This window comes from Pyxicephalus adspersus, chromosome 5 (assembly GCF_032062135.1).
Source record: "Pyxicephalus adspersus chromosome 5, UCB_Pads_2.0, whole genome shotgun sequence".
NCBI classification, from domain to species: Eukaryota; Metazoa; Chordata; class Amphibia; order Anura; family Pyxicephalidae; genus Pyxicephalus; species Pyxicephalus adspersus.
The window spans coordinates 18,189,421-18,217,398 of NC_092862.1; the positions used below are offsets into that span (position 1 = coordinate 18,189,421).

General features: G+C 39.7%; 1 protein-coding gene across 1 annotated transcript; it reads left to right on the forward strand.

The window, feature by feature from the left end:
• Nucleotides 1–27,911, forward strand: EIF3E (eukaryotic translation initiation factor 3 subunit E). The gene is made up of 13 exons (XM_072410739.1): nt 1–158; nt 2,307–2,424; nt 3,287–3,404; nt 6,121–6,163; nt 7,863–7,967; nt 13,049–13,174; nt 14,468–14,592; nt 18,635–18,761; nt 19,967–20,068; nt 21,657–21,766; nt 25,952–26,054; nt 26,889–27,023; nt 27,754–27,911. Exons 1-13 carry the CDS (start codon nt 69–71, stop codon nt 27,790–27,792), a joined length of 1,341 nt encoding a protein of 446 aa, XP_072266840.1. The 5' UTR covers nt 1–68; the 3' UTR covers nt 27,793–27,911.
• The last annotated feature ends 67 nt before the right edge of the window (nt 27,912–27,978 follow it).

Here is a 27,978-nt window from a genome sequence, read left to right on the forward strand (position 1 = left end):
TTTGCTGTGTCTGTTTAGTAAAGTTTTACCTCTTTTGAATCCTCTTCCTCCTCACGCCGCCAGCCACCATGGCGGATTACGATCTCACCACCAAGATCGCCCATTTTCTGGACCGGCATTTAGTTTTCCCACTGCTGGAATTTCTCTCAGTTAAAGAAGTAAGTGTACGGGGGTGAGGGTTGTGTAGGGGACGGGGCAGAGAGGCTGCGGCCCATAGTGTGCATTGAGGATGCCTGGCTGCCATATGAGTGAGGAGAGGCGCCATGTTGTGTGCGGCCTGTGAGGGGCCCAGCTGGGGCTCAATTGTGTTTTTAAAGCCGCACCACTGGCTGTAATGTACAGAGCAGGCCTTGCTCGTCCCAGGTAGGCCTCCATGTGTTTGGGTATCACCTGCTGGGGTAATGAGCCCAGAAATCACCTCAAAGCTTTGCAATAAGATGCATTGTTTGCTTACCGATGACCCCAATAGAAGTTTATAGTTTCCCGCATTAAAATCTACATATAGCCTCTTTTTTGTACTAATAACCCCATGTGTTACCATTTTATGGTGTAAAAGCCCACATCAGGTTTTGTTTTCCTTGTCTTTCTGTACCATTGGGAAACTTCATCACTTCCTATCAGAGATGAATGGGGAAGTAAGAGAAAATCTCCCAAAGTGAGGAAATTTAGGCTACTGATCGCAAAACAGATGCCCAAATAGGAAGATTTCCCTTCAGTGCTGGTTCCTGGGCCACGTCCTCCACTGGGAACTCTGTGTACCTATGGCAGTGCTGCAAGCTGGGAATTCTATACAGTTCAGATTTCCTTTCATTTCCTGTGGCATCTCTAGTACAGGAAAATTTAAAGAGGAAGTTACCCGAAAAATGCCCAGAACAAAAAAAAAATCACTTGCCTTTAATCCCACAGTGCAGTCAATCGGTCTGGAAGACTCTTTCATCGGGTCTCACGTCGTCCTGGTGTCCGTCTCTGAGCTGCTCTGCCATCTTCACCTCTTCTTTTTATGTCACCAGACCCAGGCGTGAGATCAGGTGATGTAGATGGGGAGAAAAAGCTTGCATATCTCATTGCACATTCGTATGATAGGCAATTTTCCCTTCTGCCCATACCTCAGATGCTCCGGCATGCACAGAAGGAGCAGCCAAAATCCTCTTGGGATTTGTGGCATAGATATCCCAGAAGGCTTTGAGCTCCCATTCATTCTCGATCACCTATGAATTAGGGGACGGTGCTGCACCCCCTTTTTTTTTTTTATAAAAATGGTGTTGCACTAAAACAAAATGAGGTTGTCTACTCTGAAAACTCTGAGTTTAGGTACACTTTAACATTCACGGCTTGTGTTTTGATTCCTGTGCCAGGTCCTGGCTTCCTGGAGATGGATAAATCCTCTATCCTATTGTAGTGAAAAGTGAAAATGTTTTGTCTTTATGTACAATTTAAATGTGGCATCAGCAAGTCCCAACATTGACTTTTGTGCATTTTCTTGCCCTGTGTGCCTAATGCAAAGCTAGAGTCCCCCTTTAGGATCAGGTTGGTGGTTTGTGCAGAAAGGGGCAGGCGATGTCCCTTCTATATTACCCCCTCCTTACCGGCTTGATCGCCGCAGGAACATGATAACGCTGATCTGCACATGCACAGCATCGCTTTGGTTGGGGGGGCCAGTCCCGGCTTCCCTTGTGTGTGCCGGGGATGCATGAGGCATGTGGTTAGTGATGTCCAAAAACTGTTGCTGGGCAGGATCGGAAAGATGTCAGCGTCCTGTGATGATGGATAAATCCTGTGGGTTTGGTTCTTCTTGTGACTCTTCTATTCGTGTTCCATCACAGGCCAACACCATATTACTTCTATATAACATCCCAGTTACAATCATTAGCCATCCTCTGTCTATCATGCATACTGAGGCTACGTACACACATTAAATGATTCACGTCTGATAAACGCTTCAGGGCTGATATCCCATGAGAATCACTCGTCCAAACGAACGTCCTGGCGGATCCACGGATGATGCACAAGGAACGATCGTAATGAAAGTAAAGGGGAGATAGTGCAGCGGGGTGCAGAGCAGAAGGTGCTCTATGTACCACGCATGTTCATGCATTGCATAGTCTTTTGTCATCAATGATCCTTTTCAACGACAAATATTGAACGTGTGTACACAGCCTTAAAAGTAAAACTTTAGTTCTCTGTATCATTGTCAGAATATCTTCCGTGTGTATATTATTATACAGTATTGCACTAACGTCATCTCCTTGTTGATGTAAACTAAATCGATTTGTCTTCTCCTAAAAATGTATGTTTTGTATTTGCAGATTTACAATGAAAAAGAACTTCTTCAGGGCAAATTGGACTTGCTCAGTGACACCAACATGGTGGACTTTGCAATGGATGTATATAAGAACTTGTATCCAGACAAGGAAATTCCACATGGTAAGTAAATCCTTTGTGTCCTCACTTAACAGACTCCTAATCCACAGGTGTGAGAATATTCAGGTAAACAGAGCTACATACATTGTAGGTGTATCACAACAAAAGGAGGTGGGGAGATTCTTTTGAGTAGAAGCTGGGGCCTTACACCCCATCTCCCCTCCTGCTGAGTTGGCAGCTACAGCCCTTAAATTCACAGAGACTGCTAATTGCAGACCTATAGCTGTGTCTGACTCAGCTGTGAACTTCTGCGGAGAGACCACTGCTTCCATGCAAAGAAAGGGTCGTTGCCTGCAACCTGGTGGAAAAGTGTACACCCACCTGTATACTATATATAAATATAAGTACATAAATGAACTGTAAGACATGGAACACTTGTATTTCGCTTAGTAAATCTAGCCATTCAGTTGGGCTTTAAAGTGGCAAACTGTATTAAATATCATTGGTACAGCTGGCATAGCAGGATGGTTTATATACCAAATTGTTTCTCTGTTGTCACTTTAAAATGGCACAGGGATGACGGCTGTTTGTCCTGGTGCTATTTGAAAATTACACCTCAACTCGGTTTCAGCAGCTGCTGGTTTTGGAGCCGCCAAGTCTCAGCATTTTGTATAAGAAATGATAATTTCACATCCCGGGCTTTATTATCCATTACCTGGTGCTTACATTGGAAGTAATGTGATGTTGCTGTACACTTCACCATTATTCACTGTTCATTCTTTAATTTACATAATGGATAAGAATCAGATAAGAATCTATCTGAGACATGCTGGTTTTTTTTTTTTTTTATCGGTCACATTTTTAGTATGGAGTATTGTTTGAAATCAGATTGTTGTAACACATCTTTTGTGCTGATTTTGTGCAGTTCTTAGAGAGAAGAGAACTACAGTCGTTGCACAACTGAAACAGCTTCAAGCCGAAACAGAACCTATTGTGAAGATGTTCGAGGATCCTGAAACAACAAGGCAGATGCAGTCTACTAGGTATGTACAGAGCACTCTGTCAGAATTAAAATTCACCTTTTGCTGGTCATGTTCTGAAAAGCTTTAATAAGGTTGTCATAACTGAGGATAGAGATGACTTGTTTGTATAGATGTCTATCGGTTTGTAGCATTTTCTAATATGCCTCAAAGATCTCATACTGAACTCATAACTCATACTTAATGAGTCTTTAATCAACAGAGTGATCTTTGCTAGTTGCAGACTTATAGCTATGTCTAGCTCAGCAGACGATTTGCTGAACTCCTCTCACACACTGTGTCAGCACACAGGCATTCCTGGACCACCATAGGAAACTAGTGTGATATAGTTAGATATGCTTCATGATACCAGTCCAATATTGAATATATGGGTGGTATGTCAAATACTTGTAGTCAATCAAAAAGCATCCCTTTAAAATAATAAACATAACACAAAAAATAACATCAAGAGCATTGCAGTGTATGCCTAGTATTATCTCATGAATTAACATCTAGCCAATTTAGAACTTGTCTTGTGCTTTAGTTCATCAAACTCATACAGAGTCATCTCATGTATGGTATGCATTGCCTTTGATAAAGTGTAAAGTAAGCCTGTGGCTTTCTTTTGCTTTTAAACATAAGCATCTTCCATCTGCATCCCTGACAGTTTTAACTGCAGATAATTGCAGTAATTGTCTACAGAAGCTCCCTAGATTTCTGTTAATGAGGATGAGGAAATTCCCTTCTGTCCGAATAACTCCAAACGTTTGTATTACATTTGTATTGGTTGTTAAAGGTTCACATTCAGTTTATTTACATCAGCTGGTTTATTTTGTACAACACTTCAGCTTGTTTTCACTTATTAGATTATTAGGCTGGTGTCAGATGGGTGACGGTGCCGCTAGCAACACATCACCCACAGAGCCACAAGATAGAGCCTTTACCTATGTGGAACTATTGTTATTAATAAACAGGATTTATATATATCCCAACCTATTACACAGCTCTGTACATTAAATAGGGGTTGCAAATGACAGACGAATACAGACAGTGACACAGGAGGAGGAGAGGACCCTGCCCCGAAGTGCTTGCAGTCTAGGAATTGCAACCCATTTCATTGCAGGGGGTCTCTTAGTGACTCTGGCGGTTCATCACCATCATCAAATTGTTGTGTGATGTGGCCCTTCCCGTATACATCTCTAAATTAAAGGCTTTATAACATTTTATTTTAAGCTGTTATTATCCCTCATATAGTAACCAGAAAAGAGAATGTGTGCTGCCCATTTATGTTTAATATTTATCTTTCCATGCTTGATATATTCTGTAGCTCATATTGGGAATTGTTTCCTTTATATGGAATCAGCCTGCCTAAATTCATTCATATTTTGTAACACATTTTTTTATTAAACTTTACTGCTATTACATCTATGTGAAATGATCCCTTGATGCCGATTCTAGGGGTCTCGTAGATCCCCCGATGTCTTCCCTGTCAGGGCCAAAAACTTTGCTTGATCTGCTTCTTTCCTCCACTACATCCCATGAATGTGACTATTCGGAACAGTGAGTTCTGAGAGCTGAGTGTTCCTGGGTTTAGTATGGAGAGGAGACCAAAGAATGTTTTCACTGAAACACTGTCACTCTCCACCCTCAGCTTTCCCGGGGTCCCTGGGACTATTTACAGGAGAGATGCACAGGAAAAAGCCGTACATCTTAAGACTGCTTTTATGTCTGTCACAAATCTGCTTCCTGTGGCCTCTGTATATCAGTTTTCTGTGTTTTCCTTATAAATAGAAAAAAAATAATTTGAGAAATAGTAGGCTCACATTTGCTGAATTCCTTCAGAAGATTGTTATTGCATGAAAGTCATGTTTTACTTTTAGTGTTTTAAGTTGCTGGCCTAAAAAAAGACCTGGTGCATACAACTTCCGGTTCACTAACCTAATACACAGAATTTAAACTTGAGATGAACATTTAATATTTACATTTGAGGGTCAGCAACAATCACATTTGTATCTCTCTTTTCTTTAAAGATTTGCTTTTTGTTCTTTTAATCATTAAACCTATTGCTGCTTTATCATCGTATGTCTGATGCTCTGCTTGTATTACTGAACATTACCCTGCTGACTGTAAAAAGTGATTTTAATGACCTTAAGTGGTGTGACTTTTTAAGTCCTGGAAGGGCAAAGTTTTATATAATGCAAGTCATCCCTCCCTGTTTCTAGGCATCTAAAGCTCCTTGAAAGCCATTGTATTTGCTGGCTTTAGCTTGTAAAGTTTGCTAATGAGATTGCAGGCTTTTAGCGCACAGTAAAGCTAATTAGAGATGGCGGAAAATCCCAAAAGTACGTAGTGAGAGGAATTCATATTTGGCTCTGTATTCCTGATTCTGAGAAAGAAGAGGTCATCTTTTGGTTGTTGTGGTTCATACCAGTCACTGTTGCAGCTAATTAAAGCATAGTTGCAAGATGTTAAAGTGATACTAAGCTCAGTTTTAAAGCTAGTTGCTTTCATGATAATGCAAATCTATGGGTCAGCCAGTTCTTAGAGTGAACTCTACTTATAGCTTATACAGTTAAATTTATGTACTTAGAAACCAACCGGCCAGACCTGCATAATAGTGATAGTTCTGTATTACACGGAGTCAGGAGTGCTCTTGGGAGTTATGTACTAGTCGTTTATATAACACTAATAAGACTAATAACGGAAAGTTATTAAACCCAAGTTTTTTTTCTCTTTACAGGGATGGAAGAATGCTGTTTGACCATCTTGCTGATAAACATGGGGTATGTATATTCTTGTTCTGGTTCTTGAAATTAATATAAAGGCCATGTAAAGTAATACATGTGTACTGTTTGGTAAAGTACTTTGCAGAGGCCGTTGTTGACCATCTGTCTGCTTCCCAAGCCTATCTACTTACAGCCGGCTTATATGCAGTTAAAATAACAAAGAAGAAAACTATATTCCTGTCCACTCGTTTGTGATATTTATACCTCTCTGCCCCACATTAAGCTGAGCTCTTATCATTATCATGTCTGCATGTTTCGTAGACTGCACTGCAACTGATTGCTTACTTGTGTTGCTACCTCTTTTCCCAGTACAGGGTCTGCAAAGAGGCTGGTAATAAAATCCAATTCATTTACCTAAACCCAATTTATGTTATTTATATGTCGGAAGTTCCACTTTACTATTTAAGTGCAAATTATTTTGATTACAAGTGGTTGACATGTTTGCTTTAATTCGTCCTAAAAACAAAAATGATGTAAGGTGGTGAGCTCCTATAGCTGCTAGTAACCTGTTGAGTGAACATTTCCCATCTTCCCGGTAAAATATAATTTTAGGGGAAATTACAGGAACAGAATGAAAACTTTTTAGGTCTTCCTTTGTGTAAGATTGGTTATTGTTTGTCCGAGAAGTGCATTGGAGACCTTTTATGATCTGATGGTGCTGGGCTATATTACTAATATCAAGACAGACGTGGATGCAAATGCTAGATGTATGTAAAGGTATATTTAGTGCAGGGGTCAGCAAACTTTTTTGGCTACTAGGCCATTTTAGGAGGTCAAGAAGGCACACTAGGCCTGACTCTCTCTTGCTGATGGTACCGCCCCCACCAGAAACGCCTCTTAAGGGAAATCTCTCTCCTCCGCAATGCATACGGAGAAGAGGGAATGTCCCCTTACCCTGGCGGCGAAAGTGTTACCGCCGTCAGTGGTAAAAAGGGAAGGTAGGCATAACAAGGAGGCTCAAGAGCCGTGGGTTGCTGACTCCTGATGGCCGGGATTAGGCGGGATCGACCAGGGGGTTGTTAGGCCAGAACGGTCTACTGGCTAGGCCGTATCTGGCCTACAGGCCGGAGTTTCCTGACCCCTAATTTAGTGTATTTTTTATTTAGGCCACTGGATCACAAAGTGTAAGTCAATCCAACATACTTTATCTGTAGCAGTCCATGGTCCTGAAACCATTATTTGTAATATAATGAGCACCAGCCCCTATGGGTTAGTTGCACTCCAGTTGAATGAGATCCCTTCTGTCACTTTAAAGTGTAACCATGGCTCAGCAGATGCTTGGAAGCCACCAATGAAATTAGAACTTTCCGTCTATAGAGGCAGCACTGGACCACCATGTTTTACACTGATGATATGTGTAAAGGTCAGTTTACCAACTTGAAACAATGCTTGGATCCAGGAGTGTTTGAGTCCTTTTGGGGGACTTTGCTGTGTGATTGCTTAGTTCTATGTAAATACAAGTTATTAATAATGGTTCTAGTACTGAATCTTTTTTTGGCAGAAAGGGAAAGCTTTTAAAAGGTCTTTACAAACTTGCTGGATATTGCTAAATTTAAGGTTTTTGTTCAAAAGCTAGCAAACACCTTTTTTTTTGCTATCTCATAATAATATTTAAGTCTTTTATGGGTCAGATAATTGCTGCCAATTTTTTATTTTGCCTTGATTACCAATTGTACCATTTTATTTCCCCCTTCAGTTCAGACAAGAATACTTGGACACCTTGTACAGATATGCTAAGTTCCAGTATGAGTGCGGTAACTACTCCGGAGCAGCCGAGTACTTGTACTTTTTCAGAGTTCTGGTAAGTCAATGTCTATTGTCCATTATTTTTCTTGTATAGATATTTCTTGTTCTTGGTCAGATCTGGCAAATCCAGACCACATATAAATCCAGACCAATACAAATTGACTTATTTGAGAGATGCAAGTAACAAATGAACTGCCATAACCGTGAAATATTCTTATGAAAACTGATCTCTAGGAAAGTGGCTGTTGGGTCAAATGCAATGTAATGATAAAAGATCCTCTGGACCAACTATATTCATAGGGTTTTATATCTGGGATATGTTTATTTCCCTAGTGGATGAACTTGATGGACTTATGTCTTTTTTCAACTTAACCTACTATGTAAGATACGTTATGACAGATGGTTGCCTCAAAACTTTGCTGCAGTCTGCTGCGTTATTTTTATGATTGCATTCAGGATTTGTACAGCTGTTTATATTTTGTAGTTTGGATTGGCTATTGGTGCTTTGTGTTAGTCTGTGTAAATTGTCTGTAGTGTCACCAGGCTTATTTGGTTCTGTTAGAACCAAACCAAAAGTAGATTTCACAGTTGGGCTCAAAAAGCTGCAGGAAAACATTCTGGAAACGATCTGTGTTGCTTGTCCTCTTGCTTGTCATCCTGCATTGTATTTCAGTTACTGTAGGGATTGTATTGCTACAGTGCTGAATTTTCAACCAGTACAGATTTGTTATTGTCATATGTACATGCGAGTAATTAGGGAGATTGATTACATTTTAATTTTCTGATGTTCCATATTTTGATAAATATTCTGCCTCTTGTGGCTTTCTTTATATTGCATTCCCTTCCCAGTGATTTCACATATAATCTCAGTTGCCATATTGATTTTTTTTTTTCAAATTTGAATATTTACAGAACACGTAAACATTATGTAGATGGAAATTAGTATAACAATTGTGCAACATGAGCACAGTTTTCTTTTAATAGTTTGTATTCCTTGTTGCGATTTGGAGCTGCTGATCTCCTTTTTCTTTAGAACCGATTCCTGTCTATATGCGCTACCTTCAGTAGCTGCCACGTCTGATTCCTGATGTTAATCCTTGGTTTCTTAATAATGTCACACCAGTGAATATGCATGAGCCTGCACAACCATCTATACTTTCTATTGGGTGAAAATTTGATAAATTGACAATACTGTGGAAACAAAATCTGCACTTAGTGTTGTCACCCTTTACCAGGAAGTTTTATTGAAGAGTCTTCATAGCAAGGACACCAGGGATTTTTAACAAAAGCTGAAGGTTCTGGAAATCTTAAAAAATACTTTAAATTAGTTTCTCACATTAAAGATTTCATTAATTAGGTTTTCATACACGTTAACAAGGCACAATGCATTACCAGTTCTATTTCTCGCTGTTTGTAGAAAGGGTGAAGCAATATTTTGCAATGCAGTGATATGTGTTTTCCTAGCTATGTTCAGGATGAGGGTTAATTCCTTCTGCACAGGTGGACCACATCAGCGATTGTAATCTATATCTAGAGCACAAAATTCAAATGTTGAAAAGCAGACTGGCAAATTGAAGGTAATGGGCAGTAATGTTCAGTAGCGGCCCAACCTCCCCTTATCAGGGGCTTCCATCAGCCTTCTCTGGAATATTACTACGGATTTAAGAGAGGCCGAGTCATTTACTTGGGAAATGTAAACAGCTTAAATGAGGTTAATAAAACCAGGCCTGTGGTTTCATTACAAGGCCTGAAAAGAGCTGCTTATTCATATCATTTGTTAATGCTGGGAGTGAATTTTGAGAATGAAGATTTAATGTCTTGTTCGGGGCTCTGCACAGTAAATTTATTGTTGCTGGCCAGTGACTGAATGTGCCATTCCCCCAGCAAATGGAAACTTAAGGTAACCCCTGTAAAATCCAGATATTGAAACTATTCTAGCATATCCTCGCTTGAAAGGTTAGTATGCAGAGCCAACTGTAATGACATGGATCCTAGCCAAGTGAGCTCGCATGAACCTCCTGCCTTTAAAAAAAAAAATAGCAGAAATGTGCATGGAGACCTCCAAAACTGCAACTCTGAGAGTGACCATGGTTTTAATCTTCATTCCTAAATTCTCAGTTTATGAACAGTTGTGGCTGTGAAGTGTGGAATACTAAATGGTGTGTTTTAGTAATTTCTGTAGTAAGTGAATTCATTAGGCAAAAAGTGATTGTAAATCTGCCACAGAGCACTGCTGTCTTCAGTCCCCCAGGTAAATGATGGCTAGCATTATTTATTTGACTTCCTCTGAGCCCAGGCTGTCCCAGACTAACCCATTGGTGGTCATAATACCTCCTAGGTTCAGATTTATTACAAGCTCTGCTTAGGTCATTAGATGAGTTCTGTTAAGTGCAACAATTAGGACTTTTGACCACAGTAAGGGTTTACGGACCTCGCCAAACCAGCAAAATAAATATTATTTCTCAATGAAAACGATTCTGCTTAATGTAATAATGTAACAATGTAACTTCAGAATTGAATATTTTTAAATTTGTAGCAGTCATAAAAATTGCACCAGGTAATCCTGTGTTGGTGTATTTGAAGCTTTGACTTTACAACCTCCTTAATTTAAAGTGGAGCTAAACCTGCAGGGCTCACCTTTAAGAATATGAATTTCCCACCTTGCACAACACATGCATACAAGGTGTACAATGCAATACCTGTGAGCATGGATGGTCTGTCTTGTGTACCGCAGAATTGGGTTGGTTATGGCAAGATGTAGGGCTACCAATAGCCAGAAACAGAAATATAATACAAGACAAGGACTATGAAGCGACATGTGGAGGTGGTTTTGATTTGTATAGAATACGGATGTTACGGTAAGGTCTATGCAGAAACCCTAATCCGTCAGTTTGAGTTAGTGTGTGGAAGAGACATCCGTGACCTCAAGCTTTGTAATCTGTTTCTCATTGTATTGGAATAATGGTTTGTCACCACAATATGTCTTTCTAGTATGCGCTGTTTACATGACTGCCACGGGCTGCTCTACACAGAAGTTACCACGGATTGCTTGTTGAAACTGGGAGAGAGGCGTTTTAGGAATAAATTACATTAAATGCAGATGGTAAATGTTGTTATCTAGGAGTGTTACATAGTATGGAATTATGGCACATCACTGTGTGTGTGTTTAAAGCTGAACTCCAGGCAGATACAGCTATTTCTCATTATACCACTCGCACTTAGCACCGGCTCTCCGACGAGTACCGTGTACAGCAACCCAATGTCTCCCCTTCATTCTTGTCAAGCTCGATCCTGGGTCCTGAGTAGCCATCCTCCTTGATCCGGGTCTGCAGGCTATTGGTGAACCTGTCACATTTACATCCTTATCAGACACTCTTTAGTGTTCTCTCCTATAGCCACCTATAGTCGGGCGCACCACCTGGCTGTTTTTTGCTGGTTACTAAGAGTTGGGTTACAATACAGGGGCCGCCACTCGCTTGCAGCTTCTTCCCACCCGGCTTAAAATAATTCCTGGGGAGAATACTAACCTTGCAACTCTGTACACTTCTCTTTACTTTGCTGCTCTCTTAACCAAGTTGTTGGAACAGAACCTAGTCATTAGGGGAGAAACTTGGTATAAAGCCACAGGTGCATGTAGCACCTTAACCATTGATGTTTATGTTTATTTTATTGCAAAGAAGATTTTGCTTGTGCATTCTGTAAAAAGCAACTCGCCTGCTTTTAATTTTATTTTTCCAGCATAGTTCTGCTTTAAATTCCCAAAATGCTTCTTTTAGCCAGGGAACATGTGGTCTAAGCTAGAAAGCTTGGGAAGGTGGGGATTGCTTTAACTAAGTGTTGTAATTTGGTTAGGTTATAGGTGTCCAATTGATTAATTTGAGGTGTTTGAGGGAGATTTGCAGTTACAAAATGTTTTATCTTGTATTAAAGAGTCAGACTTCAGAATTCTCTGGCTGCCTTCCACAAAATGAAATGCTGTCAGACAGAACAAGATTTCCCCTGGGGTTTCGGTGTCTAATAGTTGGTCTCTTGCAGCAATGTGCTGTGGGACTTGTTTTTTGGGTGAAGATTCATTTAAAGTGATGGCTGGAGAAAGAGAAGCTATGAAAGGCCCATTGTATGCCTTCTCTGAGATTAGAATTTGACACTCTGAATGACCTAGTGTAGTTCGGTGTTGTATAAATTACATCTTTATGGCCCCAGCCTTACCCCTGCTTTCAGAAGACATGAACTGCACTAGATAAAATAGCCAGACCCGTTCTCAGGATTCGGCAGAGTGGGTGGTGGGCACTGCTGTTGATTTTGGGGACAATAATAGATAATAGCAAGGAGTCCAGAACGATGTATGGAATAGAGTACCATGTGAGCATTTACATCCTTCTCAGACAGTGTCCCTAAGCAAATAATTTGCCCCTTTTAAAAAGAAAAGAGATCCTCCATCTACTTTGGATCCACTCCGGAAACAAAACTCTTAAGGAACCTTATTTCTTCCCATCTACACATCCACTAGAGAATGGATGTCAGCTACACAAGCTCTAAAAGCAGTGAAATATTGAAAGGAAACTGGATGATATGAATGCCCTTCTCATATAGACTAATGAACGTTTTCAATATAGGAAAATCTTAGGCATGCTCGCTGCTTTAGGGAAATGTAGAAATAGTATGGGTGCATGCAGTCTGATGTAGCATTTTACATTTGTTAATGATATCTAGAACGTTATTATAACACAGTCTTGGTTTATTCTATTAGTTCTCATGTAAGATCACCATGTGAAATGGCAATAAGTGGTGAAAGTTCCCCACTATAAACGATGGCTTTCAGATTTTCACTCTAGGTGTATGTAATGTTATGTAGCCTAAAAAATAATGTTCATTAGAATCTCAATGATTATCAGAGGAATTCAGACATGCTTTGCCATCGTTGGTGCTGTAATATGCTTGCTACCAATTATTGCTGCTCTTTTTTGTATTAAATATTGAGTAACTGAATGTTTTCATTGGCGGCTAGCACATATCTGTGAAGAAGTCTACTGCTCGATTTGACACATTTTCTGTAGTGTGAATAACTTGTAAATGCTAATGTCATTCATTTAGTAACAAAACTGTTATATTCATCATTTTTCCCCTTTGTTACAGGTTCCTTCTACAGACAGAAACGCTCTAAGTTCTATTTGGGGAAAACTGGCTTCAGAAATTTTGATGCAGAATTGGGATGCCGCTATGGAAGATCTAACAAGGCTCAAAGAAACGATTGATAACAATGTAAGACCCCCCCACCCCCAAATAGTCTGGTGTATATCTGATTGTTGCAATACACGTATTCCTGAGGAATTCTGTCATTTATATTACTAGGATTATGTCAACAAGCATATTGCTGTGTGAACTAGATTTCAGAAATGGGTTTTTGGATCTTTAAAACAATATCTGAAATTGTCTGTGTATTTCAGTACTCTGGATTGCTTACATTTATAGCCTTTTTAATTGGGTTTATAACTTTTATTCATCCACATTTACCTTTTTCAGTAATGCTTGCATTAGTTGTGCGAATGAATCCGCTTATTATATTGTAACTGATAATTGGTCTGAAGTAGGATTTGTATTTTGCAATTGTGTCCAGAAATGGGAGTGGGTGATAACAAGGTTAATGAATGTGCAACATCAGTTATCATGGGGGAATGGAAAAACAATTGCTTGAGTCTTTGCTCTCTTTATCCTACAGAATTTGATGCAGTTTACCTATAAAATGCTAACATTTGTTTAATTTAATTACACCCAGGAAGGGGGTGGTGAGTGTAGCACTGTCTACAGCGAGAATCTAGATAATGAAAGTGAGCTTATATGTTAAATGAGATTACTGGGACAACGTAAACCTCATATAGTAAATGTATGCATACATACTATTTTAACAGGGACATTTCTGAGTTCCAGTGTTCTTTAACAATGAACTGAACTCTAGAAGCTGTGTCTTGGAAAGCAGGCATGAGACTGATCATAAGTATTGCCTATAGTCTTGATGTTTTTTAGTTACTGACTCGTCATGTTTTGTACTGCCTGTATGGAGGAGGCCATCTTGGTAAAGACACGGCTTTACCTGTGTCTGCAGTTAGCCATTCCACCATACAACTTCCTAAGCTGTGCTCTCATGCCGCCACCCTTCACCGCTGCAGGTCTTGCATATGCTGATCTATCTATGACAGTGCTCAGACTTGAGCATCCGGTCACTAGGCACAAACTTTATGTGGTGACCAGTCTTATGACATCTTCCGCCTGTCCAAACTCTGTCATCAGCTGATTTGGAAGTTTATACAGGCTCACATTTACAGCAGCAGGCAACAAGGTGATGGTGGCTGGACAAGTATTAACCTCCAGGCACTGTCACTTGGCCCTGATGGCCAAAGGTAAACTTTCTCTTACTATCAAAACATCTAGGCTTGTGAGGGAAATGCATATCATGAGTAAATTTCAGAATGCTGTTTTGCCTCATTGTAATGTTATTGTTTTACATTTTCCCCGTTTCTGAGAACTAATTTTTTTTTTCTTGTTTTTATCCCGCAGTCCGTCAGCTCTCCTCTCCAGTCTCTGCAGCACAGGACCTGGCTCATTCACTGGTCTCTTTTTGTATTTTTTAACCATCCCAAGGGAAGAGACAACATCATTGACCTATTCCTTTACCAACCTCAGTAAGTGAATTAAAATATGAGTGTTTATAGCAGAGATGTGTTGTAGAAATATTCTCATAGATCCCGACACTATAAGCCTTGCAAAGGAACCCGTTATTTGGAAGGATTATGCTGTGGTTTGCTTTATCCCAAAACTTTACAGAAATCCATTGTTCATTACCCTAAGTTATTTGTATTGCATACTGTCTTCCATACTAGTTATAGCTTTACTTTTCTTATTAGTATCTGATTTGCTGTCTTGAAAGAAGCACTTTGATCAGGTCCCTGTTACTTTTGTGTTCTTTTAGTACAGATAAAGTGATCCTAGTTTGGAATCATGTCTGCATATTAGTTTGTAGATGGCATATCTTTGTTCTAATGAGCCTTACTGACGCTAATATACTAAGCCTTGGGTCCCTATGTATAGAGAAGTGTTAAATTACCAAATGTAAGTTCTATTCTGTAGATTTTCCTAAATGCTTTGGGCATTTTGAGCAAAGCTCCGTTAACCCTGATTGCAGCTTAGTTACATTCACTGTGAAGTAGGTGGACTCGGATGAGCTATAGGTACGGTCAGGTTTCATATGGTATCCACTAAATCCCCTGGTGCCCAACTTGCAGCCCTACGACACTTACAGTGAGTACCTTGGCATGCAGTAGTCCATTCTTTAGATTGGATTCCAGTATGTAAATTGTTTAGTTCAATGTTTGCTCATGTAACTTACCTGTAGTCTCCGTCCATCTCCTGTTACATGTCTACAGTCTCATAGCTTTTGAAACATTACATTCAGGGACTATTATGCACAGGCCTTTAACCAATGTAAGGGACCACACTTGCAGTGGTAAATATATAGTTGGTTGCCCCCCACCATTGAGATTTGAATTGAGAGTTGTTTTTATAAGAGGCTAACGACCCCTATAATTTCTGACATTTTATTCCAGTTTATAGGACACCTGCTGAAAAGTAGTCACTATGCAGTCACAATGTCCTTGGAGTTTTTTTTTTTTTTTTGTGTCTAGAAAAACAAATGGTGGATGGTGGGATAGTAGTTGTATAGCCAGTGGTTGATCATGGTTTAGCTAAACCCTTGTATCAGTGCCTTGACCGTTGAGGAATATTAGCTCCTTTTGTCTGTTCTAGGTGGATGACTGTAAATTCGGTGTCTGAAAGCTTTAAATAGCGAGCATCTGCTCTTTCACAACTCTGCAGGCTTTTTCTGGTCCTCTAAATGCTAACAAATGTTCCTTATATCCTTCTGCCTGCGGGCCATGGATGGAGCTTTGATTAACAGCAACTGATTATAAAGAACGTTAGATGCTGATACGTGGGCAGTTGTACTTTCATCGTAACATTCTCACATCTTGTTTGACTAGTCAGCCACATGCACCGCTGTTGGGTTTAATTTGTGCAACCGTCCTGCAGCGTGCACATGTTGTTCATGCAGGAAAAAGATTGCTTTATTCCTTTCTATTGTTCATCACAGGACAGAATAGGTTTTTGAGTTTCTTATTTGTGGTTACAGTGGGACAGTTAAAAGTTTGCTTTCAGCCAATTTTAGATGGGTCCAGACACCTGCTCACTTACTTGGTAGTGAGGGCTTAAAAAGGGTTGAAAAACTGGTGCATATAGTATTGTGCTAGACTAGATTCCATGGCAGGATCGGCTTATTTACAGCCATGGGGTTCTGCAGCTGTGATTTTTTTGGAAGAAGTGTTGCCAGAAGAAGCCTTCCAACATTTCTCCTAAATCGGCTATAACCTGTTTTCTGTTGTGCTTATATTCATAACAATTAAAAGGATGTGAAACTTACAGGATTTTGGTCATTACCAAATGTTTCTTAAAAGTTATTGAGTTGTGCTAACTCATCAAGGCCTGGTGAATAAGTGAAATCCCTGCATGCATTTCTTGCATATTTCTTAGCATGCCAAGGGTTCTCGGTTAGCAAGTGTTAGCCTTTAACGTCTGTTAGATCTCTATCCCATTCTTCTCTCAGTGCAATGATCTCAGCCTTTATACTGAGCAGTGTACTTGTGTGTTCGCTGCTTGGCATGTCATGCAGACAATATAGTGTACTGTGGATCATACCTTGTATCTGTTTTAATCTAATTCAAGCTTTTTTTTATGTTTAAAGAAAAATGCAGCCTACTTTCTTTGTCCATGCATGCCAGCTTATTTCTTATTTTATGTTTTTGGATATACCAGTTCCTAGACCATAGCCTGAGCACACAAGTGCAATAATTGTCGTTGGAAAAGATCTTTCACAGTCCATTCCAACGACTGCATGATGCATGAACGAGTGTAGTACATACAGCACTGTTCTGCTCTATGGCGAGGGGAGGAAGGGGGAGAACGACGGAGCGGCACTCCGCTGCGCTCTCCCCTTCACTTGCATTACAATTGTCAGTCATCTGTGGATCCGCCTGGGTGGTCATTCAGACGACGAACGCTGTACACACGCCAGATTCTCGTCTGATATCAGCCCTGAGCCGTTTGCCAGATGAGACCCATTGTACGTGTGTACGTAGCCTAAAGCTACGTACACACAGCAGATTTTTATCGCCCGATAATCGGCATCGGCCAATTATCGGGCGAAAATCTGCCGTGTGTACAGTCAGTGTCGTCCATCGTCTGGACGACCTACCTGCCGGATCCACGTACGATGGACGACAGCCGATCCTAATGAAAGGGAAGGGGAGAGCGCGCAGCAGGGTGCCGCTCCGTCGCTCTCCCCCTCCCCTCTCCATAGAGCATGAACGGTGCTGTATGTACAGCACCGTTCATGCATCGTGCACTCCCTTTTGGCAGTGTGTACGCAGCTTTAGTGTATGCAAGCCATACATTCTCAGTTCACCCATTCTAGGCTCCTAAAGCAAAATTGCTAAACCTTCAATACCAGCCAACCCCCTCATGGTTGCAGCCTTTTCTGGATAACATGGAGTTTATCTCACACAGCCTGTGTGTAAAAGATAAGGACCTGCTTACTGTCTTCTTTTACTGTATACAGGGATAAGTTTACAAATGACCAATGTTAGCATTTTGATTATCAGCACCTTCCTTGTTGTAGCTGGTCATTCAACGGCTATGCTGGGTATCCTGACCTGCTATGCTAGGAAAAACACTGCTTACACCAGTGCTGGTCTCTTACGAAGTTTAGTTCTCTGACAATCTTGCTGATCTAATGAATATTTGTTACAGACATGAAACATGGCATTATTGGTTAGGACCTTACAATATAGAAGATCAATTGAGTATCGGACAACTATACTTGCATGTTCTGGCAAAAACAGATTTCACACAGTGGCTCCTGGTCAAAATGGGGTTAATTTTGGTTCTGCTTTGATAACAATCTCGTAGTAGTGTTTGGAGATGCCTTGTTTCCATTTTAGTGTAACATCGCTACTCCATTTTATGGCGTTTTTCTACCTGACTAGGAGCAATACTTGCATGGAGCGCGTGCTGCCCAGGAATTACAGCTGCACATCAAAGTTCGGGGCCTGCTCCATAAGCAATCCAGCACACAAAACATCTGTTTGCCATCAGCGTTTTGTCTGATAGAGCGAGAAAAGAAAACACGCTCATACAGATGTCCACATGCTACTGTAACGCATCAGGTCACATTTGGCTTTTATTTCTAGGATAAATGTTATACTTGGTGTTCTGCATGATATTGTCATAGTCAGGTTATTTAAGTGAGATGCGTCCTAATTCAGCATGAACGATATAACTGCCTTATAAAAGAATCATTATAGCCTAGCTCCAGGAAAACAGCTTGAAATAGTTGTAAGAAAGCTGCCTGACCTGCCAAAAGATTTGCTATTGCCTTACCCCCCCTTGCAGATGATTCTACAATGAACCAATACAATCTAAACGTTGGTCAGCTTTCTTCGTAGTGGCCATCATGTCATGGTCATACATACGCCGAGGGCACTGGTCAACTATGCAAAAGGGACTGATTCTATTGAGCCCCCGAAAATAGATAAATTATAGTGTTTTAGATTAATGATTGTTAATTGTTCTGTTAATATTTTGTATTGACATACATTTTTTGTTTATTTTCTTTAGGTATCTAAATGCCATTCAGACTATGTGCCCTCATATTCTCCGATACCTGACCACAGCCGTCATCACCAACAAGGATGTGAGAAAGAGGCGTCAAGTTCTGAAAGATCTGGTGAAAGTTATCCAGCAAGTAAGTAAACTTCCAACTCTCAATTGACTTGGACAATGTAACTGAGGTACATGAGGCTTAGTAATTGGACTGTCCAGACTGGTTTATTTGGCTGGTAGAATACAAGTGAACTTTTTTTTACACTTATCCAATTTTAAATAGGGGCAGATAAAGCCCCCAGGAAATAATGGTCTTTGGGTGTTAGTTTCTCTTAGGGTGCTTTTAGATTGAGGCAGTGTAATTACTATAAAGGTGCGTACACACTTCCAATTTTTATCGTTCAAGACGAACGATCGATTGGGCAAAAATCGTTCGTAAAAAAAGTAACCAACGACGCCGACGAACGAGGAAAGTCGTTGGAAACGAACGACTGGACCGGCGGATCGGATTGGACGACGATCGTTGAATACATCGTTCGTGTGTACTGTCGTTCGTTGATCGTCAATGATCTGAGCATGCGTAATGAACGAACGTTCGTTCACTTTCCTGTCGTGCACATAGTTCCTCTATCGCTCAAACGATCGTATCGTTACATTGTGTGTACAATATCTACGAACGATCGTGTCGTTATCTCTATGTGCAGGATCGGTGCTATGCGATCGTTCGTAGATATCGTGCAGGATCGTTCGTCGTTCGTTTTCCAAAGATAATAATTGGAAGTGTGTACGTAGCTTTAGTCATACTGAAAAACATCTAAACAGTTGTATTGTTTGGTGGTTTGGCATTTTATTTTTATACATTTCAAATTATTTTTTTATATGTGCTTTCTAAACTCCACAATGGTAATCTGCTAAGGGTAGTTTGTAAATCATGTGTGAGCAGATGCAGATAAAAGAAGAAAGGTAATGTAACATTTTGACAATACTTGGACCGCAAGTATTACAAATCTAAAAAAACACCCGGCTTCTTAGCAGATGGCAAACAGGCAGTCGGCACTGCAGTCTAGTTCTCTCTTGTCTACCACAAATCTGCGAATGCATATCCAGCTTGTTAACTTATCTGCTTGTTGTCACCATTATAGGGAGGGACCCTAGCATAATGGTGGGATGGTGTGGCTGGAGATGTCTGTATTTTTGTAGATGATTTCATAAATTCACCAATGATTGTATTGTGCATAAAATAACTGCCCTTTAAAGGCAAGGTATACTTGCTTACACTGCCAGGGCAGTAGAAATGAAATGAAAAAATCTGCACGCTTCATGTATTACTGTTTTATTACCCCCTAGGAATCGTACACCTACAAGGATCCAATAACTGAATTTGTCGAGTGTTTATATGTCAACTTTGACTTTGATGGGGCTCAAAAGAAGTTAAGAGAGTGCGAGTCGGTAAGTTTCAAATGTTTCTTTCTGATATATTAGGGTTACTCAATGCCATTAACAAGCATTATTGCAAAGTTTTTCACCAAAGCCCATTACTAAGGAGAAAATGGACATTTTGTTCTTACAAGCTCAGTGGATATGTCAAAACCTACTATATTCTTTTGGTGAAAAGAGAGACATGTTCTGGTAGGGACTCCTTTTAAGAGTATTATCAGATTTTGGAATTTTCAGAAAAGAGAACATACAGCTTTGTGTTCTTTGAAGGAAAACTTTGAGTCTGCTGTGATAGTAATTGAACTTCCATTCCTACTTTACTATTCCTGTACTTTACTGAGTTTCACAATTTTGTCCTCCAAATTCAGAAACCTATGAAATAGCAGACACCAACACAAAGGTAGCTACAGGAAAACAGGCCCTAGATTTATATGAAGAGAACTGGAAACTGGTATCATGTCACTGTCACACCTGTATTCCCATAAAGCCTGTTATTTGCCATCCAAGGCGGTAGAAAGGCTAGCAGCCAAAAAAATACCTAGTAGTTCCAGGTACAGCGGCTCCATGTGACAGTGCTAGGCCAATCAGCAATTACAAAGGAAGAATCCATAGTGCTGTGTAAGCTTTGTTCTGGTTATATAAAAAAAATGATGATTCCCTGATTGGTTCTGATCCTCTGGCTTTTTAATACATTCCGATTTGCTGACCCAGAATGGGCAGTACACATTTATTTTCAAACTTACCTTTTTTTTTTTCACCACAAGTGAAGGAATGTGATGTGGAGCTTATTTGCCCCGTTACTACAACTTCCATACCTTTGGTGAGAGTTTGGTTAAAAAGGAAAGACTAAAATAGTCATTGCACATTATGTGTTACTTTAAGGTCAGGTGTGTGCCAATAAATACCTTGGCGTGATCAAAACCAGTAAATGTTTAGTTGTTTGTGCATCTTCGTCAAGGCTCGTTTGTATCCATTTATAGCAAGTCTTCCTTATAAAGCGGTTTAGGAATATTTTCCATGTTAGCACAGTAGTAGTACATGATCCTAAATTGGAAATGTCTGTGTGATGAGTTCAAAGCTCAGCAATCGGTTATCTTGTCTAGGGTTACTCACGTGGGAGTGTCTGTCTAGGAGATAGGTGTGCTGATTAGCAATGTGTTCCTCCTTTGATGTGATAGGGTAACTACCTTGCCTCATATGACTTTAATTAACAGGGTTGTTAATAATGGTGACCAGTCAAGGAAGGAAGTAGCTGAACGTTTGTTGCAGTTCTTTTCACACAGTAAAATTACAGTATAAATCAGAGGCACGCAGGGGAGTAGATATACATTCTTGGTAGTAATTAGGCAGATGTTATTGAAGTGGGAGGGCATTATAACTAACTTACTAATGGTGTGCTGAGTCATATGGGTAGAATATGGAAGAACACAAATAGTTAGTCATTCAGTTACACGTGACCCTAATATATATGTTTCAGCCGCATTAAACCTGAATATCATCTTCCAAGACTTGCTAAACGTGATGATAATCATTTTGGTAAAGGTTTTTTCATTTTTACTTGTGCAAAATAATTTACATTCTTGACTTGTCTTACTCTTAGGTTCTGGTGAATGATTTCTTTCTTGTGGCTTGCTTGGAAGATTTTATTGAAAACGCCAGATTATTTATTTTTGAGACCTTCTGCCGTATCCACCAATGCATAAGTATCAGGTAAGTCCATACCGACTTCTGGTGTGTGTTGTAATACTACTTCATAAAAAGGAGCTGTAGTCCACAGGACTGGTGCTTATTTGCTTATCATGTAAGACGCACCTTGTAATTTACTCTTCAAGTGCTGACACTGCTAAGCTGTCCCTACTTATTTCACTAATGCTAACATTTCCTCATCTTCTGGTTTCCCAATGATCTTCTCCAGTGGTCGCTTGTGATATAGGTTTATACACAGAACTTATCTGTATGATGCCTAAAACAGAGCTGTGATGTACACTGCCCTGCAAATACAGGGTAGATCAGAAAAGTAATGTACACAAGATATAAAATATACAGATAAAAAGGGCTTTCTTCCAACTTCTAGCTTTAACTAACATTCCACTTTTAGGGTTATAAAAGAGAATTATTATATAGCAATACAAAGCACTTCATCAAGGTAAAGGTCTATGGTAAAGATATCAGTAATTTTAATTAATGGAAATACCAAAAGAATTCTATGGAGGATAAAATAGTTGACATTGGGATGCCCTTAGTTCTTTATATAGTAGTTGGACAAGTAGGCTACATTTTTTAAAGTTTTTTTTTCACTGTTGCCATCCTCTGGAGAGTCTTGCACATCTACCATTACATGGAAGTAAAAGTGCTGCCTTTTTACCCAGGAACTTCTTGAACTCTGGAGTGTGCTCCATGCAAAATATCTTTCTCCTTGAATAAATTTTGCCTAACACCAATTTTTCCCCCACATATGCAAAAAAAAAATACTTTGTGAGAATCTGGAATTTTGTACAAAAATGTGGCTGGATTCATCCTCTTGGGATAGTGGGAATAAGGTGGGACAGGGACAGTAGGGTGAATATGAAACCACATATGTGAAAGTTGAGTGTTAAACACAGAGCACATGTAACTGTGTATGTGCTTTATATGTATATATTCTGTGGCATCTGTTTACATAACTTTTGTGTTGGTTATCTGGAACAGCTGTTACTAGAATACTTTATGGAGGAAGATGTTGATGTGCAGGGTTTGACTAAATAGAATTGGGGTGTAAAGCCAAGATTTCCCCTATTAAACCTTATCTATCTACATAACTGCCTGGAGGTATAAGTGTTTTACATCAATGACATGCAAGATCTTCACATCTGCTTGCACATGCCTGGCCCTTCGTTATTTTAATAATCAGAAATCTCCACTACCTTTTGTTCTTACTGAGGGATTTATAGCTTGTAGTTAAGAAAACATATTTTATATATTAAGCTCCTTGAATTAACCAGTGGTGGGTTTTCATTTTTTTCCAGTAACGTCACCTAGTCTTATCTATGGGCGGTTTTTGCTTTGTATCGTGAGTACTGGTGTCGTGCAGAAATTTTAATTATATAGTGATTTGAAGTTCTCTTGGCATGTTGGCAAATATTTTTAAGGAACTGCTTTTACTTCTAGTGAAAGCAGATACTAAAACATTTTTATCAGGAAATATTTGTTGATGGACAGTCATGTGTTTTGGTAATCCCACATGTCCTGATGCTATGTACCAGCTGACATTCACTGTGGTGTCACTATGCCAATGTCTTCCTTGTTCCTTTACACGGCCATCCTAATTGACTGCGCCAGATTCGCCTAACTTCTGCACAGGCATGCACTAGTTAATTCATTCCCAGCATGTGCAGGGGAAGCGCGGATAGCTGGCCCATGCAAAGTTCAGCTTTTTTTTTTTTTTTTTTTTTTTTTTTTTAACAGATACCTGAAGCAACCAACAGGTAGGAGGTATTATTTCAGAAGGGACATAGCCTGTCCCATTCTGCAATAATGACCTGTCTGATAGTAATTTTTTTAAAGTGGAACTTTAATTTGGCAGGTAGTTGGTATGGCTAAGTGTTTCCACTGAAGATGCAATACTTTGTAGCGTCAGAATACCGTCAAGACACATTTCATGCACAGTCCATTATAAGAGCAATACAATGATTAAGTCTGTAATTCATTTTAGATTAATGAGAGTATAACCGCAAGCTGCCCTTTCTCGTAATAATGTAGTGGCTTGTCAGGTCTCCTGGTGACCTCTCTGCATAACTCACTATCCCACTGATGGTTCTCATTTTATAGGTGTTACTGGAAGGGACAGAAATAAGCCATCAAAATGTACCATTGTGCTAGCACAAATCAAATTTGATTATTCCACTTGTTTTAACGACACCAACCTTATTAAATCCTTACTGGTTACATCATTTAAAGTCTGCTGAGAGATTGCAGCCCAGATTTCCTCTTCTGTGATGAGCCTAATAGACATATGAGTTGTGTGATTTCTTCTGTGCTGGTTTCACCCCACTTTGTGACCAGTTTTTGCCGGCAAATTAATATTATTTTTAGTATTAAACAGGATTTATATAGCGCCAACATATTACAAAGCGTTGTACATTAAATTAGGGTTTGCAAATGGCAAATGTGTACAGACAGGAGAAGGTTACAATCTAGGAGTAATCTAATCTACATTCACATTTCTTTTCCTATATTAACCCTGTCATGTGCTGAACAGGGTAGTGGGGCAGAAAAAGCAAGGGCAATATACCCTGTTGGGGAGACTTGGAGGGTCCCGAGACTACTGCTTGCTTCTTCATCTTGAATGTCAAATCGGCAGCCCCAGCAAACTGAGTTATCAATAAAATGATACAACTGCATTTACCTCAACTCCTTCTGCCTCCTACATTAAAATGCTTTGTAGGGAAGCTGGTGCAGCACAGACAGTCATTAGACACTCCTAGAATAGGAGAGTGTTATAACATACAAGACAGAAGAGATTGTGCCAGGGATTTGACATTTTCTCTAATAACCTTTAAAGGAACATTACAAGTCAATAATAAAATTTGACAAGGAAAATAACTTTGGACAAGCATTTGAAATACTTGATGGTGGACTTTACCAACAATTTTGGAAATTGGTGACATGGTCTCTTAAGAAATGATTTATATTTCACTATTTTTTGTAGTTTAAGTCTTCAAATAACTTCGTTATCCTTTAGCTTGTGTCGCAGACTTTACATTACTCAGTCCTTTCTGTCATGGTGTCACTTTCATGTAGACAAACAATCCATCTAGGTAACCTGATCGAGGTTGTAAACGTTTTGAGTGAGTCATGGTTATGTTCGCCACTTTAAAGTTTATGTATTCACATGTCTGGCGTGACAGCAGAACCGTCTGCAACTTACTCACTGTTTGTTTTAGGCAGTGAGAAGGTCAGATTTAGCCCGAAACTGTAAAGCACTAGGAAAGGTAAATTGGATGACTTGCTGATTGCTCATTTGCATATTACAATTTAGCCCTTAATCAAACATTGTGCAAGTCCTGGAGTTAGGCAAAGGGGGATTAGCTGTCAGGAAACCCACATTAGATGACCAAACAGCATGTGTTGCAGGCTGATCAGGATGACTTGCGGTATGGAAATGGTGGGATGTGTTCTGGTTTAAAAGGAACTTTTATACACTGGGATCCCTGTGATGTTTTAAGAACAAGTGGGGTGACAAAGCACATCAAAGTGAAGATCAAGCTGAGTGCTACAATGTTACTAATTGAGTTAATTAGAAACACTTCCCCAGACCAATTATCTCTTTCTGGTCTTTCAGGTCTGGGCAAAAGCTAAAAACAGAAGCTGCTGCCTTTTAATAGAATATCGACCACCGTAAACAGAGGTCTGCTTGGACTTGACATGTTTATAACTCCAGGGAAAAGGTTTAGCAATCTCCTGTAAAAGTCATGAAATGCTTTCACACATCTGAAATGTAAAATCTTAACATTGTTGCTGCGGTGTAAATATCCTGCTTTGTGAGGATATGAATGAGGCCTTAGGCTATCCTCGGAAAACAATCTGCCGCGTGTACAGAACTCGTCGTCCGTCCTGGCGGATCCACAGACGACGAATGATTTTAATGAACGTAAAGGAGAGAGCACGGCGTGGTGCTGCTCCATCATTCTCCCCCCTCCCCTATCCATAGGCAGAACGGGGCTGTATGTACAGGATGCTTTTTTAACAAGTCAGGAACAGAAATTGGGGAACAGAAGAGCATGTGAATCATCTTTGAACTAAATGTTTAGCTGGCTGCAGTTACCGTTTCGCCAGCATAAAATATATAAGGAATTATGCTTGCCGTTTTGTGTAATTATTGGAGTGATTTATAATTTCACTTTTTTTTTCCTGCAGCATGTTGGCAGATAAACTAAACATGAGCCCTGAAGAAGCTGAAAGGTGGATTGTCAATTTGATTCGCAATGCCAGACTGGATGCTAAGATAGACTCCAAGTTGGTAAGAATTATTCTAGATTGTCAGACTTGGGTCAAGCCTGAAAAAAACTTATCTCCAGAAACGATGTTCAGCTGTTGTTCTAATATTTATTTAGGAATACATCTTCAGCAGCTAACAATCATGCTTGCGAATTTGTGCGATTTTAATATGCTTTGGAATGGCCTTAGTTCTGAGCCAAAGGAAGCACCATTCATTGTGTTTAGATTACGTACCACCCCCTGAATCATCAGAGTGTTCACAGACCTGTATCGTGTATCAATAGGTTAAATATGAAAAGCTTTTGAAATTTTGCAGCACTGGCAATTTTAAAATTACACAATGGTATGCTAAAGTTCTGACTTAAAGCAAGTTATTTTTATTACCAGTCCTTTAGGCTGCAGTATATTACAGTTTAGTTCTTAGGTTTAGATACATTAAAATATGGTTTACCTGCGTTAGGAATGGCTAAGTGTACCAAAGCACGATTATCTATATTACAGGAGTTGGAGAAGTACACTGGCTACATAGATTTAGGAAGCCATGAACAACAAGTAGCTGAAACCTATATAGCCATCATTATTAATTGCCCCTGCTTAGTGATGGCAATTCTAGGACATTCTGTGGGCCACAAAGTCTTAAATGTTACTGGTGAAATCATCATTTACTTATTCTTTTTCCAGTGTTTGTTATAGATTTTTGGTTTTCTGAGTGTATTGTGTTCAGAGCGCATTTCCTTCCACAGGTTGTCCTTGTTACTGTCCTCTGATTTATGATTGGTTTGAACAGTGTGTTCTTTCTATAAACCCACCATAAATACTATAAAGCCGGTACATAACTTTTCTCTTTTTATCGTAGGGTCACGTTGTAATGGGAAATAATGCCATATCACCCTATCAACAAGTCATAGAGAAGACAAAGAGTTTGTCTTTCCGCAGCCAGATGTTGGCAATGAACATAGAGAAAAAGATGAACCAGAACACCAGGACAGAGGTGAGAAGTCTGGATAAGCCAGTTGGCTATGTGTGTGAGGAAAGGGAGACTTGTCTGCCTAGTAGTTATTGTCTTAAAGTGGCCATATTTCTTTCTTTTTATTTGATCATTTCTAGTAAAGTAAAACCAGTCATCACGGAACAGAACTGCCATTGCAGACCATCTGGAAATTCAAGTCGCCTGTTATAATCTCTCTTAGCAAGCATGTAGCAAGTGCAAGCTTATCTACATTGTAGCATTTACAGAAAGTAGTCAGCCCTGGTACCTTTAATGTGTTAGGAATGTAATCAAAACAAATGATGCTTGTCATGTAGGGTTAGCTACTGTATCTGGGAATCTTATCTTGTAAATTCGAAACAGTAATAATAGTACTCAGTGGGCAGCAGGAAGGCTCAGAGGTAAGTGCTCGGGGCTTTGCAGCGCTAGGTCCTAGGTTCGAATCTCGGCCAGGACACTATATCTGCATGTAGTTTGCAGGTTCTCCCTGTGTTTGTGTGGGTTTTTGTGGTCAGTAATTGATGAAAGTTTTGAGGGTTCCTTATGTGTTCCACCACAGTTCCTGTGTAGTGCAGACTTTTTGCACTAGGACCTAATTTAGACTTCCTCATCCAACTGCAATGTGGGTGGCATAAATAGTTTGGTATGTCTGTAATGCAGTGATAAATACAATTGGATACCTGAATAATACTGTGTAGGCAAATATATTTAAAAAAATTTTTTATTTTTTTAGGCACCAAATTGGGCTGCCCAGGACTCCGGATTCTATTGATGAATATCAGAACTTCAACAAATTCCTTGGCTAGCTGCAGCAATGTGCTTTGTCTTACGTATTCTAATGTAGGATTGACATGCACAGTGTTTTGAATAAAATTGGCCTGTTTACTTTTACCTCTGACTAAGTTTGCTTTTATTTCTCTTTTTGATGTTCTGTGAGAAATATATGCAATATATGTGT

What these genes read in the sequence shown, in the direction of transcription:
- EIF3E (XM_072410739.1), top strand. Translation starts at nt 69, where the DNA reads ATGGCGGATTACGATCTCACCACCAAGATCGCCCATTTTCTGGACCGG. An exon ending in TGTACTTTTTCAGAGTTCTG is followed by an intron (nt 7,968 to 13,048) that starts GTAAGTCAATGT and finishes CCTTTGTTACAG; the next exon opens with GTTCCTTCTACAGACAGAAA. An exon ending in TGGTGAAAGTTATCCAGCAA is followed by an intron (nt 18,762 to 19,966) that starts GTAAGTAAACTT and finishes ATTACCCCCTAG; the next exon opens with GAATCGTACACCTACAAGGA.